Source organism: Scyliorhinus canicula, chromosome 3, assembly GCF_902713615.1.
Source record: "Scyliorhinus canicula chromosome 3, sScyCan1.1, whole genome shotgun sequence".
NCBI lineage: Eukaryota > Metazoa > Chordata > Chondrichthyes > Carcharhiniformes > Scyliorhinidae > Scyliorhinus > Scyliorhinus canicula.
In genome coordinates, this window is record NC_052148.1 from 231,174,622 (window position 1) to 231,188,596 (window position 13,975).

At 45.8% G+C, this 13,975-nt stretch overlaps 2 protein-coding genes and 1 non-coding gene across 4 annotated transcripts in view; 2 read left to right on the forward strand and 1 right to left on the reverse strand.

The window, feature by feature from the left end:
* Nucleotides 1–6,274, reverse strand: part of nudt6 (nudix (nucleoside diphosphate linked moiety X)-type motif 6) — a 156,819-nt gene extending 150,545 nt beyond the window's left edge. The window contains exon 1 of one of the 2 annotated variants that reach the window (XM_038792389.1): nt 5,955–6,274. In XM_038792389.1, coding sequence (XP_038648317.1) covers nt 5,955–6,231 — 277 coding nt within the window. In that variant the 5' untranslated portion in view covers nt 6,232–6,274. The remainder of the gene's footprint in view (nt 1–5,954) is intronic. The other variant, XM_038792391.1, reaches the window with a different exon arrangement.
* Nucleotides 6,275–6,632: 358 nt separating this feature from the next.
* Nucleotides 6,633–6,703, forward strand: trnag-gcc. The gene has a single exon. It is a non-coding gene; the product is annotated as a tRNA-Gly (tRNA).
* A 3,078-nt stretch (nt 6,704–9,781) lies between these two features.
* spata5 (spermatogenesis associated 5) overlaps nt 9,782–13,975 on the forward strand; it is a 536,428-nt gene continuing 532,234 nt past the window's right edge. Inside the window, exon 1 of the mRNA XM_038792393.1 lies at nt 9,782–10,053. Coding sequence (XP_038648321.1) covers nt 9,855–10,053 — 199 coding nt within the window. The 5' untranslated portion in view covers nt 9,782–9,854. The remainder of the gene's footprint in view (nt 10,054–13,975) is intronic.

Consider the following 13,975-nt stretch of genomic DNA (forward strand, 5'->3'; position numbering starts at 1 on the left):
CTCCCCTTCTTCATTCCTTCATCTGTCTCTATATATTTTGTTTGACTCTCATTCACCGTATTTGTTTTTTCATTATTTGCTAGAATTCTTTCGTCCTCCATTTTTTTCCATTGGTGAATAAGATAAGCCATTGCACGCGACATTTATGAGGTCAGAGAATTGATAGTACTACACCATTATCAGACTGATGTTCTAATTTGTGGAGCATATGTAATGCAATATAAACTGTGGGCATAAAAGGTGAATCAATGTCATTTGTCATCATTGCAACAATTTCTGACTCTGGATTTGTAAAGGTCAATTGCTGGTTGTGTGCAAAAGTATTTTTACATGAAATTAAGAATCCATCAAAACTCAGAAATTCAACGCTGCAGGGCCACTGGAGATGCTGATGCAGGCGTCTGCAAACTCCGAACTGGTGCTGTCCTGATGTCACACAGTCTTTGTAGCTGATTTAATGCACCATTTGCAAACTTGGACCACGCAGATCCATTCAATATTTTTGGCTTCTCAAGCACCAAAGAACATGCGTTCTGCAACAGGAGACCAGTGGTAGTGTAAAGGACCAGACATCCAACTTGCAGGTAAGATAATTTAGAAATTCTGCTATTACAAAATCTCTGACGGTACTGTGGAGTATTTTTGGGGTTTTGTGGTAAGTTTCTAGGTTTGGCAGCTAGTCTGGTGTAACAATATCTTCCCAAAAATTACAGTCTCAACAATTTGAAAAAGGAAGGCGGCTAAATGCTTTTGAAAGATCAATGGGATCTAATTAATTTAAAGAATTTTCATGCTGTAAACCTCAATGACTATAGGTCTATGACTATAACTGTTAAATTTAAAGGGAGATGCCGCTCTAAAATATACTTATATAATTCACACAAGATGCTTCTATTTGAACTGAACAGTTTGTTCCTCCTCCTGCATCTGCTTGACAGTAAGTGATCAATACTGTGACCGTAGCAGAATGTTTTTTCTATGGAAGAAGCTGGCTTTTAAAACTTGCACCATGATAGACCTTCAATGACAAAATTGTCACCAAGTCCCCCACCATGACCATCCTGAAGGTCACGAATGACCAGAAGTTGAACTTGACTGGAACAGTCATAAAAACATCAGGCGCAAAAGAGAACAGGCTGGCGAGTATTCTGTAATGGGGAGTTCACATCCTAAACTTTTGAACCTCTCCACCATGGAATACAAAAGGAAGAAAAAAAATTGCATGTGTGTTACTATCATTCATGATATCAGGATTTCCCAAAGCTATTTACAACCATTGTATGCCAATGAACTCAAGTGTAGTCACAGGGATACACAGCAGCCAATTTGTGAACTGCAAGGTTGGAAGGTAGCAATGAGATAAGTGATCAGATTATGCTATTTTTAAAGTGATGTTTTTAGAGGGATAAATGAGGGCCAGAATACCAGAAGTCTCCTGCTCACGTACAAACAATGAAATGGGATATTTTGGGAGCGATTCTCCGAGCCCCGTGCTGGAGAATCGCCGCAACCGTGCCACGATGCCCCTAGGCCGGCGCGTGATTCTCCGAGGTGCGGAGAATCGCCGCCATTTGCGCCGGCGCATTTGACGTGGCGCTGGCCACGAGTCGATTCTCCGGCCGAGCGGCCGCACGGATACGACAGAGTCCCGCCAGCACCGTTCACCCCTGGTCGCTGCCGGCGGGAATGCTGCGCAAAAGGTTGGGGGGGGGTGGTGGTGAGGGGGACACCGTCCCAGGGGGGGGGCCCTCCGATGGGGTCTGGCCCGCGATCAGGACCCACTGATCGGCGGGCCGGCTTCTCCCACCCGGGGCCTACTTTCCTGCGCGGCCGGCCCCTGAACACCGACGCCATGTTGAGTTGGGGCCAGCGCGCGTAAGAAGTCCCCCGCGCATGCGCAGGTTGGCGCGGCACCCATTTGGCACCGGGAAATGAGGTTGGAGCGATGTGAACTGCTGAATCGGTCGTCCCGGTTCCCATTTTGCACCATCGTTAAACGCGACGGCGTTCATGACGTCGCAAATACTTGGGCTCCATTTGGGGGAATCCCCCCCTTTACATCCACCTGATAAGGCAGCAGTGACTTTGGTTTAATGTTTCATCTGCAAGATAATACTGCACTGAACTGTCACCCTATATTATGTGTTTAAGTCTCCAGAATGGTGTTTGAACCCATGGCCATCTGACGTTTGGTGGTGGAAGTGTTATTACTGACCAAAGCTGATTACTTCCCTACATAAGAGATGCAACAACACAGGAAACTCAGCTGGATCTGGAATAGAGCAGTTAACTTGATGGGTGTTTATGTCAATAAGTACGTTATTAGATTAAGATAACCATTTCATCTTTGGAAAATAAGAAACAAAATGGAGTAGTGGAGGGTGGAGATCAACCTCTCCGGGTGGAGATCAACCTCTCCACCCTGTGCCCTGGTGTGACGGGGGGACCTTCTGGAATTCTTGACGCGTGAGAAGGTCAAATTTGAACTGAGGGAAAGGATGGAGGGGTTCTACAATTCATGGGCGCTATTCATTATGCACTTTTGAGAATTGGATCACATCGAACATTACGAGAGGGGGGAGGTGCTGGGAGAGGGACTGTATGTGTTAATGATGACTATGGGTGATTCCTGATTCCGTTTTGTCATTTGTTTATGTTAACATGAGGGCTAATGTTTGGGAGGATGGGATAATTGTTATTGATATGGGAGTTGACATGACATTTGTTACTGATTATTGTTGGGTGTAAATTTGGAAGAAAATGTGAAAAAGGAAGAGAATAAAAAATATTTATTAAAAAATGGAGTAGAGGAGAAGGGATCTAGGGGCACAAATTCACAAATCATTAGAAATAGTGATGCAGGTTAACAAAGCCATAAAAAAAATACAAACACGGTTCATCTCCAGCGAATAGAATAAATCTCTGGTTCGACCACATGTTAGAAAACTGCTCACTTCGGGTCACTATTGTACAAAATGAATATGAAAGTACTGGAGAAGATGCAAAAGGGTTTACAAAGGACCACTGAGCTGAGAGGCTATACCCGGCACAAAGACTGAATAGGCTGGGCTCTTTTCTCTAATTGCCTTTGTTCAGAAGACATTTAAGTCAACCATATTACTATGGGTCTGGAGTCGCATGTAGGTCAGACCATGCAAGGACGGCATATTTCTTTCCCTGAAGGACATTAGTGAACCAGATGGGATTTTACAACAATCGTATTGGCATCATGATCATCACTAGACTTTTTAATTTCAGATATTTATTGAATTCAAATTTCACCCTCTGGTGGGTTACGAACCTTGGTCCCCCGAGCATTGCTCTGGGTCTCTGGATTACTCGTCCACTTTCCCAAATCATAGGTAAGTATTGTGATTCTTTACTGTGTGTAGGGTGAGGAATGAGGCCCCATGTTGACCTCAGTTAGAACGGGGATTGAACTCTGTGCTGTTGGCATTAATCTGATCAATATGCTAGCTGTCCAACCAACTGAACTAACTTCCCCCTGCCCCTCCACAAATATCTGATAATCACTAATAAATCAAACGTGGAATTCAGAATCAAGTATTTTATTCCGAGGATGGCCAAACTGGAACTTGTTAATACATGGAAACGACAAATAGCACAGGTTCACTTAAGGGGAAACTAGATAAGTGTGTGAGGAAAAATGAATAGAGGAATATGTTGATGGACTGAGATGAACTAAGGTGGAAGGCAGCTGGTGTGGAATTTCAGCACCAGTAGAGACGAGCTGGGCCAAAATTTCTCAGCTCTAAATATTATGTAATAGATGCTTTACTGTTATATTTTTTGTGTAAAGATGCTATTATCTATCCTATTAACAGCTTTAAGACAATCAGTCTGCAGCGTCCTGGTTTTGTTCCATCTGCCTTTTCTAAATATAGAAATAATATTAATCGTCTGCGAGGCCTCTTTTTTCTATTGACTTTGTCACTTCCTTATTTTCTTTGAGCTTGTTGATACATTCCACCGAAATGGGAATTTTATCCTTTGTTTCACTAGTTTCTCAATTATTTCCATATGTACCTTAACTATCTTGATATTTTTTTTTAGCTTTCCCATCATCTTAGCCTTGCTGCCAAATAGAGGCAAAATAACAGTTCAATCTTTGTTATTTCACAATCAAGATTATGCTATACTATTGTGCATCCTTTGGTGGCCTTTCCCTATCCTAAATTTCCTTTTGCAATTTATTTGTCTGCAACTTAAATTTGCAGATCTTCTCTGCATTTGGCAAAATGGTGGGTTAGTGGTATTGTTGTTGGACTAGCAATCCAGAGACCCGGGGACCTGGGTTCAAATCCCACCTGCAGGACAGACCCAGCAGAGGTGGTATACAGTTGGGAGGCAATTGCCCTGTGAGTCCTCAACACTGACCCCATGTAATCTCATTGCATCAGGTAAAATATGGGTAAGGAACCATCCTGCTGATTACCAGTGCACCAACCACGCCCCCACCCCTCTCCAAGCTGATGAATCAGTATTCCTTCATGTTGAACACCACTTGGGGGATGTACTTGAGGATGGCAAGAGCACAGATTGTACTCTGGATGCAAGACTTCAATATTTATCAACAAGAGTGCCTCAGTAGCAGTACTGCTGATCGCCTCCCATCCATGACTGTCTACACCTCCCATTGCCTTGGGAAAGTGGGCATCATCAAATACCGCTCCCACCCGGATTATTCTTTCTTCCAACCTCTTTCATCGGGCAGATGGTGGCATGGTAGCACAGTGGTTCGCACTGTTGTTTCACAGCACTGGGGTCCCAGGTTCAATTCCCAGCTTTGGTCACTGTCTGTGTGAGGTCTGCACGTTCTCCCAGTGTCAGCGTGGGTTTCCTCTGGATGTTTCGGTTTCCTCCCACAAGTCCTGAAAGACGTGCTGTTAGGTAATTTGGACATTCTGAATTCTCCCCGTGTACCCGAACAGTCGCTGGAATGTGGCGACTGGGGGCTTTTCACAGTAACTTCATTTGACTGTTAACGTAAGCCTACTTGTGACAATAAAGATACAAAAGTTTGAGAACATGCACCAATAGATTAAAACAGCTTCTTCCCTGCTGTTACGACTCCTGAATGGCCCTTTTATGGGCTGAACTGATCGTTCTACGTATCTTCTCCTGTTGTTGCACTATATTCCGTATGCTTCATCTGAGTCTATGTTTATATAGGGTATTTATCATATGTTCTATGGAGCGATCTTCCTGGACTGTAAGCAGAACAATACTTTTCAATTCACTTTGGTACATGTGACAACAAATCTAAATCTAAACTAGTCGAGTCTTAATGGACAGTTGCTAGACTTGGTCTGTGGCATGTGGTGAGGTAAACAAGAGAGAAACACAAAACACACTTGACCTCATCCTCACCAACCCACCTGCCCGAGATGCATCTGTCCATGACAGTACTGCACAGTCCTTGTGAAGACAAATTCCTGTCTTCACATTGAGGATACGCCCTATTGTGTTGTGTGACACTATGGCTGTGCTAAATGGGATAGATCTAGCATCTCATGACTGGGCATCCATTGGATGCTGTGGGCCATCAGCAGCAGCAGAATTGTATTCAACCACAACCTGTAACCTCATATCCAAGCACATCCCCCGCTCATTCATTATCAAGCCAGATCAACCCTTGTTCAATGACAAGTGCATGCCAAAAATGGAGGTGTTCACCTGGTAAAGCTACAACTAGTTAAGAGCGTAAGCAGCAAGTGTTAATAGTGAACGATCCCCATTGGCAAAACTAAAAAAAGAAACCGGCACGTTTATTGATTATATAATAAATGACTCTGCTAAGTCCATATGGCCACCGTCTGCGACTTTGTATGTTTCTCCGCCACTTAAACCGATGTAATGCCCCTCAGTACCGGGGGAGTGGGGGCTGCTTACAGGACAGGGAGAGGAGGTGCCGGTTAACTTTCATTACTTGCCCTGTAGTAGGTTTTGAAATGTGCCTTCGTCCAATTCTGGCGGGAAGTGCTTGGGCTCCAGGTGGACGGTGACCGCTCTGAAGCGGTCCGCTCTGGCGATGCTTGGGAGGGAGGCGGGTGCGGCGCGGGCCCCGGGTACCAGCAGCTTCCCGGCCCCGCCCGCCTCCCCACCTGCCTCCCCCGTGCCCAGACAATGGGCCCGCGTGCCAGTCCCAACGGTCGCCTTCCAGGCTCGCGCCACCGCCCGCCCGACACCGAATCCTTGCAGGCAAAGCATTGCAACTCGCGTTCGCTGCAACCTCGCAGCGGAAGCCCAGCCCAGCTGGGACCGCCTCCTACCGCAATAACAAGTGTTATTGGTCGTATCACTCTTCCCCCGCTGCACATTTAAAATAAACACAATGCTCCGCAGGTACAGACAGCCCAAGACTGAGTAGTAAATAAAAGCGAGGTACCGCGAATTCGGAAATCTAAAATAAAAAACAAAGTGCTGGGTAAACTCAGCAGGTCTGGCAGCATCTGTGGAGAAAGAGTTAACTCCGAAGTAAAGCCTGCTCGCATCATTAGCGGTGGCATTTGTGACCATCCTCATAACCGTTCAATAAAATTCTAGGTTCTGTAAGAAATACGAGGGAGTGAATAGTATAGAAAGCCTAAGTAATATCTCTTAATCTGTATGCATTGGTGGTTCAGTGGTAGAATTCTCGCCTGCCACGCGGGAGGCCCGGGTTCGATTCCCGGCCAATGCAACTGTTTTTTAGGGCAATATGATCGGTACAAGTTTGGAGGTCTAAAGGGACTGTCCTGTTCCTATTCTGTACTTTTCTTTGTTCTAATTATTGGCTGCATTGTGTTTTGATTTCTGAATTAACTCCCATCTTTTGAACATTCAAACTCATTTTGCAACACCAGGATATAATGTTCTCACAGGTCTGGGAAAGATTGAAAACAGTTTTAATGATGTGAAGCTGTCATTTATTTTTGTTTAAGGAAGATTATAACTCATATTAAAGGAATTTGACTTATAACTCACATTCATATTATTTGGGACCAACGTTTTACCATCTTGCTTTGCATATTATACCAATTTTTGATGTAGCTTCTTTGATCTTGCACTAACCAATCTGAAACTGGTCGATGCAATATAGATTTCAACCAGGCAATACCCTATTTATACTGTCAGGATTAGGGTTACATTGCAATTCTTCTGCCCAAGAGAGATATCAACTACTTGTGTTTGCATAATGCAGAAACTGTAATGCGCTACAACTGTACCCCAAGAGGAATGTTACATAAGCTGATTGATCCCCTTAAAGACTGATTTGGTCCAGACTTTCGTCACATACATACATAGAATTACATAGAATTTACAGTGCAGAAGGGGGCCATTCGGCCCATCGAGTCTGCACCGGCTCCTGGAAAGAGCACCCCACCCAAGGTCAACACCTCCACCCTATCCCCACAACCCAGTAACCCCACCCAACACTAAGGGCAATTTTGGACACTAAGGGCAATTTATCATGGCGAATCCACCTAACCTGCACATCTTTGGACATCATAGAGTATGTGCAGATGTAATTAATTAGCTCTAGTATCACTTATTAGACATAATTGATATTTACTGATTTGTTATTAACTATAAGCTGTACTGTTATTAGAATTAGATATATTTCCATATAGATATACTATAGTTTGTTATCTGTTTTGTTCTTCTGAGTGGTAGCACTCTCTCCTCTGAGTCAGAAGGGCTTGGGTTCATGACCCACTCCAGAAATTTACATGTTTCCAGATTGACACCACAATGCTGTACTGAAGAAGTGCTGAACTGAACTGTCAAGACATTCCATCTTTTGTTTAGACAGCTGGTTTGTGATGCAGAACAAGCAGTGAGGGTTCAATTCCTGTACTGGCTGAGGTTATTCATGAAGACCCGCCTTCTCAACCATGCCGCTTGCCTGAGGTGAGGTGATCCTCAGGTTAATCCACCACCAGGCAGCTCTCCCCCTCAAAGGGGAAAGCAGCCTTTCTTCATCGGGGCAATGGCGACTCTACCTTTACCTTACTATCTTTTGGATTCAGTGTTAAGCCCGTGTACTCTCCCAAGTGGATGTAAAAGATCTCACAATATTTGTTATATTACAGAGATGGTAATATATATATTACTCATTTGTCTTGCCGAGTTGTATTTAACTTGATGATAAACAGTCAAAGTCTTCCAGTTGAGGACAAATTATTTATTGAGTAACAAAATAATATACTTGTGAGTTCTTTTACTTTAATATTTGACTAGTAATAGAATTAACTAAGATTAGATTAAATTAACAATTAATAAAATATACTACACTCTGAGCTGGTCACTTCTATCCTCTAGCTGCAATATACACACCAACACTGAGAAAGAATGGGAAACTCCTTATATAGTTCCTGTTAGTTTTGCCATCTAGTGATCATCTGACTGTACTGACTGCACATTAACTAATCATGTATTAACAGATACAGAGATCACTACAATATTGAGATGTGCAGTTTAGGTGGATTGCCATGCTAAATTGCACCGCAGTGTCCAAAGATGTGTTGGTTAGATGGGGTTACAGGGATAGGGTGGGGGAGTGGGCCTAGGTAGGGTGCTCAGAGGGTGGGTGCAGACTTGATGGGCTGAATGGCCTCCTTCTCCACGGTGGGGATTCTATAATTTGAAGAAAAGCAGGGTAATTCTCCCTCGTGACCTGGCCAATATTAATCCCTCAACAATCGCGAAGAACAAATTATTTGTAATGTATCTCATTGGTGATTATGCAATTCCTTGCTGTTGGCTGCCTTGTTTTACTATATTATAATTGTGACTCCACTTCAAAAGTGATTCATTGATGCGAAACCCATTCTGAGGTGGTGAAAAGTGCTATATGAATACAAGTCTTCCTTTACTGCTCGTAAGTAACATTCATAATATTTCCCAGATCAGACTCCTCTCGGGACATGAGCTCATAATCTCATGTGTAGAACGGAGTAAGAAGTCTTACAACACTAGGTTAAAGTCCAACAGGTTTGTTTCAAACATTAGCTTTCGGAGCACTGCTCCTTCCTCAGGTGAATGAAGAGGTATGTTCCAGAAACATATATAGGAACATACCTCTTCATTCACCTGAGGAAGGAGCAGTGCTCCAAAAGATAGTGTTTGAAACAAACTGTTGGACTTTAACCTGGTGTTGTAAGACTTCTTACTGTTCTTACTGTGCTCACCCCAGTCCAACGCCGGCATCTCCACATCATGTGTAGAACCGAGGGCGTGCTGCTCTGTCGAATGTGCCATCTTTCCGAGAACTTACTGTCAATTGGAAGTAAAGGATTCCCCAGCACTATTCAACGACGAGCATAGGGTGCCTTGGACATCATTTATCGCTCAAACAATACCTAAAACGGATGATTTATTCATTAATTTCAATGTTTTTTTGTTGTATAACCAGTGTGTAAATTGGCTGACACTTTTCCGACCACAGAGGAAAAGCGTTGTTTGCGAGCTGCGTTGGGACGTTTTGGGACGGCGAAAGGCGCCATACAAATGCAAAAACTTTCTTGTTTGTCACCACAAATTTGCATTCCATGCTATCCAAGTTGGAAACTGTTATACTAAACTCATAAAGAGCAATACATCTTGAGAATCAAATAAAACGAAAGAGTGGCAATGACACGTTTATTTCCCGCGAATTAAATAAACCAAGTGCTATTTGAACAACACCCTCATTGGGACGCAAGAAGAAAAAAAGGGCGCTTCTTTCTGGTTGATTGTGGTAACGGAGAGGGCGCCCTTTCCCCTTTGACAGGGGAAGTTTAAACATCGCCGCTGCCGCATGGAAACAGCGTTGTGTTGCTGAGTGAGGCAGACGCTGCGCTCTCCACACCATGTCCTCGAAAAAGAAGAACAAGTCCAAGGCGGCCAGGGGCCAGGAGAATCAGGGAGCCTCGCCCAGGTTAATGGCGGGCGGCTGCTCCCCTCCAGCCAGCTCTCCCGGGGCTTTCAGGCCAGCTGGAGAAGAGGGCAGCCTGGACACAAATCCCCGGGCCTGTGTCTCCCTGACTGTCACTGATGCCCTGGAGAAAGGTACGGTCGCCGTCCAGTTTGCTGAAGAAAAATATCGATGTTTACCCCTCACACCTTGAAGCTAAGACCCTTTGATTATACGTGGATGCCATCATTTTTATTTTTTTGTCTCGTGATAGAAAGGGTGGCATTGTTGCTGAAAAGAAATGGCGTAGACAATGCGGTTCACATTGTGCACAGAAACGGTTGCAGTTATGTTCAGTTACAACTGAAACGAACGGATCTCGGATTGTGCTTTGTTCTGCATTCAGAGGACATCCCTGAGCTTTGTAACTGCATTGCAGGTTTTGACGTAGCCTGTTTACATTACCGTACCTTATTTATCCATGTGATGTGAGTGCTGGCAATGTCAGCATTTGTTACCCATCCCTATAATTGCCAATGAGAAAATGGTGCTCCGCTGTCACCTTGAATTGCTTACAGTCCATGTGGTAGAGGTAGGTCCACACTGCTGTTGGGAAGGGAATGCTAGGATTTTGAGCCAAGTATGTGTGGCTCGGAGGGGAACCAGCAGGTGGTGGCACAGTCTTCCCATGTGTCTTCTGGTGGTAGATGTTGCGGGTTTGGAAATAGCTGTTGAAGGAGGCTTGGTGAGTTGCCACAATTGGGGGGGGGCGATTCTCCGAGCCCCGCGCCGGCCCGGAGAATTGCCGCAACTGCGCCCCGACGCCGGCGCTCAATTCTCTGAGGTGCGGAGAATCGGCGCCGGTGCGTTTTACACGCCGCTGGAATCCCCCCCACCCGGGTCTACTTTCCTACACGGCCGGCCCCTGAACACCGACGCCATGTTGAGTCGCTGAAGAAGTCCCTCCGCGCAGGTTGGCGCGGCGCCCATTTGGCACCGGGATGGGAGGCTGGAGCAGTGTGAACCGCTCCAGCACCATTCTGGCCCCCTGTGCGGGACAGAATCGGTTGTCTCCGTGCCCGTTTTGCGCCGCCGTAAAACATGACGGCGTTCACGACTGCGCGAGCACTTGGGCTCCAGTTTGGAGAATCGCCCCCTAGAGGTGGGAACTCATCACATGTTTGCTGGCGCAGGAGGCGTCCCACCAACAGGAATTTCTGGTCTTGCCGTTGTCAGTGGGATTTCCCGTTGAATGCACCTCTTGACGTTGGGAAACCCTGGTTAGGGATGCTTGACTAGAATATCCCGCCGGTGTGAACAGCTGGTAAATTTGGCCTACATCTTGTATATGATACACTGCTGCTATTGTGCAACATGGTGGAAGGGGAGAATATTTAAGGTCATGGATGGGGTGCTGAACATCGTGGATTGTGCCAACCTTCTTGAGCCGTGCTCATCCTGGTAAGTGGAGAATATTCCATCAAACTCCTGACTTGAAATCTGAGTGTGAAATTATCTGTTTTTGAATCCAAGTGCTGTGACGGCGGGTTCTGCAGCACATGTCTTGCTGGTCAGAATGATGGAAAATCAGGTCTGATTCTGCACTTGGAAGATCATTAATTATGTACAGATGAGTAGCATAATTAGATGAATCACCTAATGGGTTGGGAACAGATTCGTCTGCTATGCTGTGGGGAGAAGGTCAAGGTACCATATTTACCATCATCACCTGAGCACACAGATCTCACTCTCTCCAGCTCAACTGTCTCCAGGACGCAGACAGAGACATCTGGAAACCAGAGGAAGACGTTTGTAAGCCACCAGAAGAAAGCTGCACCCTGCTTCTGCTCCAAAGACCTCAAGGCCTTGATTCAAGGAATGCCGAAGCATGGGGGTGTTCTGTAGCCAAGGAATGGCTCCAGTAAGCACACCAGTCTCATTTCTCTCTAGCCAAAGGAGATTAGCATGACTGGCCACTGCACCCGCAGCCCCATCCAGTGCAGGAAGAGGATGAATTACCTCATCTGCCCCACCAGGGTAAGTCATCCTTCAACTCCCTCCAAATCAAACTCTCATCTTGATATCATGTGCTCAAAGGATTACTCTTTTCAGGGATCTCGCACAACCAATAGTGGGGGACACATGCTACCACTGATTTGCTCATGGAAACATTCACATTACATTCATATCATTTATCCTCCCCCTCTTTATCCATCCCCTGCCCCTCCTGCCGAGAACTCATCACACATGCATGTTTCCCAACCTCAGCTCTATCCCTTCTCATCACATTCTTTTGTTTTATTTTTGGTCCACAACAGACGGTATAGATCCCAACCCCGGGGAGGGATGGCTGACATTGTTTCCCTCACCCAGGAGGCTGCAGAGCTGGCTGGGGAGGACGGGGATCACTCCTGTGGGAAGGTAAGATCAACCTCTCCCAGCAACCTATAATGGATGACACTTCCATTAGTTAATCACGTCCTAATATTGCGACATGCAATTTTGTATTCTGCTTGCTCATGGAACTAAATCTCTCCTTTTCTGTTATAGGTACCAGCAGATCCAGGGAGACCAGGATGGTCAACATAAGCGACAGACCACCTCGGATTAAGAAGCCACCCAGGAAGAACCACCACTGTGCTCACCACCACCCTCTACCAGCGCAGTCACATACCTCGGTGGGGAAGAGCTCTAGGTTAGGCTCTGCGTCATCTGTTGCAGAACAACTTACTGACACACAGTGACACAGACAACCACAGCAGTCGGAGGCAAGGACAGTCCAGATCTCTGCCACTTCGAAAATTGCTGGAGGCCAGTCACCTGCTGATTCTAAGTCAGATGATGAGCATTTGCGCGTGGCTGTCATTACAGTGCTGGACATGCAGTGACTGGTGACAGAACATCAGGCAGAGATGCAGCAGTCACCCAGCAGACTGGAGTGACTGATGGAGGAATCTGCCTGCATTCTGTCTGATGTCTTGGCTCCGATATGCCAGCGCCTTGATATCATAGAACATAGAACATAGAACAGTACAGCACAGAACAGGCCCTTCGGCCCTCGATGTTGTGCCGAGCAATGATCACCCTACTTAAACCCACGTAACCCGTATACCCGTAACCCAACAATCCCCTCATTAACCTTACACTACGGGCAATTTAGCATGACCAATCCACCTAACCTGCACATCTTTGGACTGTGGGAGGAAACCGGAGCACCCGGAGGAAACCCACGCACACACGGGGAGGACGTGCAGACTCCACACAGACAGTGACCCAGCCGGGAATCGAACCTGGGACCCTGGAGCTGTGAAGCATTGATGCTAACCACCATGCTACCGTGAGGCCCATATCGTTATGGGAAATTTGGCAACTTGGACCATGGAGGCCTTGGTCCAGCAGGTTTTTCTGGATTGGCACTTGGCTCTGGACTCCATGGCCACACACACTAGTGGGCACTATCAGTGTCTAGGCGAGACGAGAATGAGGCACCTTGACCTTCAAGGCTCCCTTTCTCCTCAAGGAGTCAGGGAGAGGTCTTCAGCTATCCACAAAGAGGATGAGCTTTAGCTGGACACTGCACGGGCCTATACTCAGGACATTGTAAGTGTGTGCAGTTGCTCCGAATGCCCTCCGCTTGTGACTCCATCCATTCCAGCTCCTCATGCTGATAAGGGTGCATTTTTGCCCCAGAGCAGGAGACCTTTATCAGGCAACGTGCCACCAGAGAACGTTCGTTAAGGTAATCACAGACATGGGCGTCACAGTCAGCAAGCTGCCTCCACCTTCGATGTGGATGTCGCGCTGATTCCACGTGTAGCGTTAGGTTTGGAAAATTAAGAAATATTGAAATCACTTTTGGGTCATGGTTGTGCAACCACCATAAAAATGTTATTACATTCGATGTTGATGCGAATGGCTTGATGAACTGAAGGTGTTATGATAACGTACATTTGAATCCTCTTATTTTGAGGTTTAGCACATCAACTCACTCAGTGATGGTTTCCCTTTGAGAGATTCACAGTCATACATTGTCCACCTCACTGCAAGTTTTTGCACACTTGAGTATGTCATGAAGGT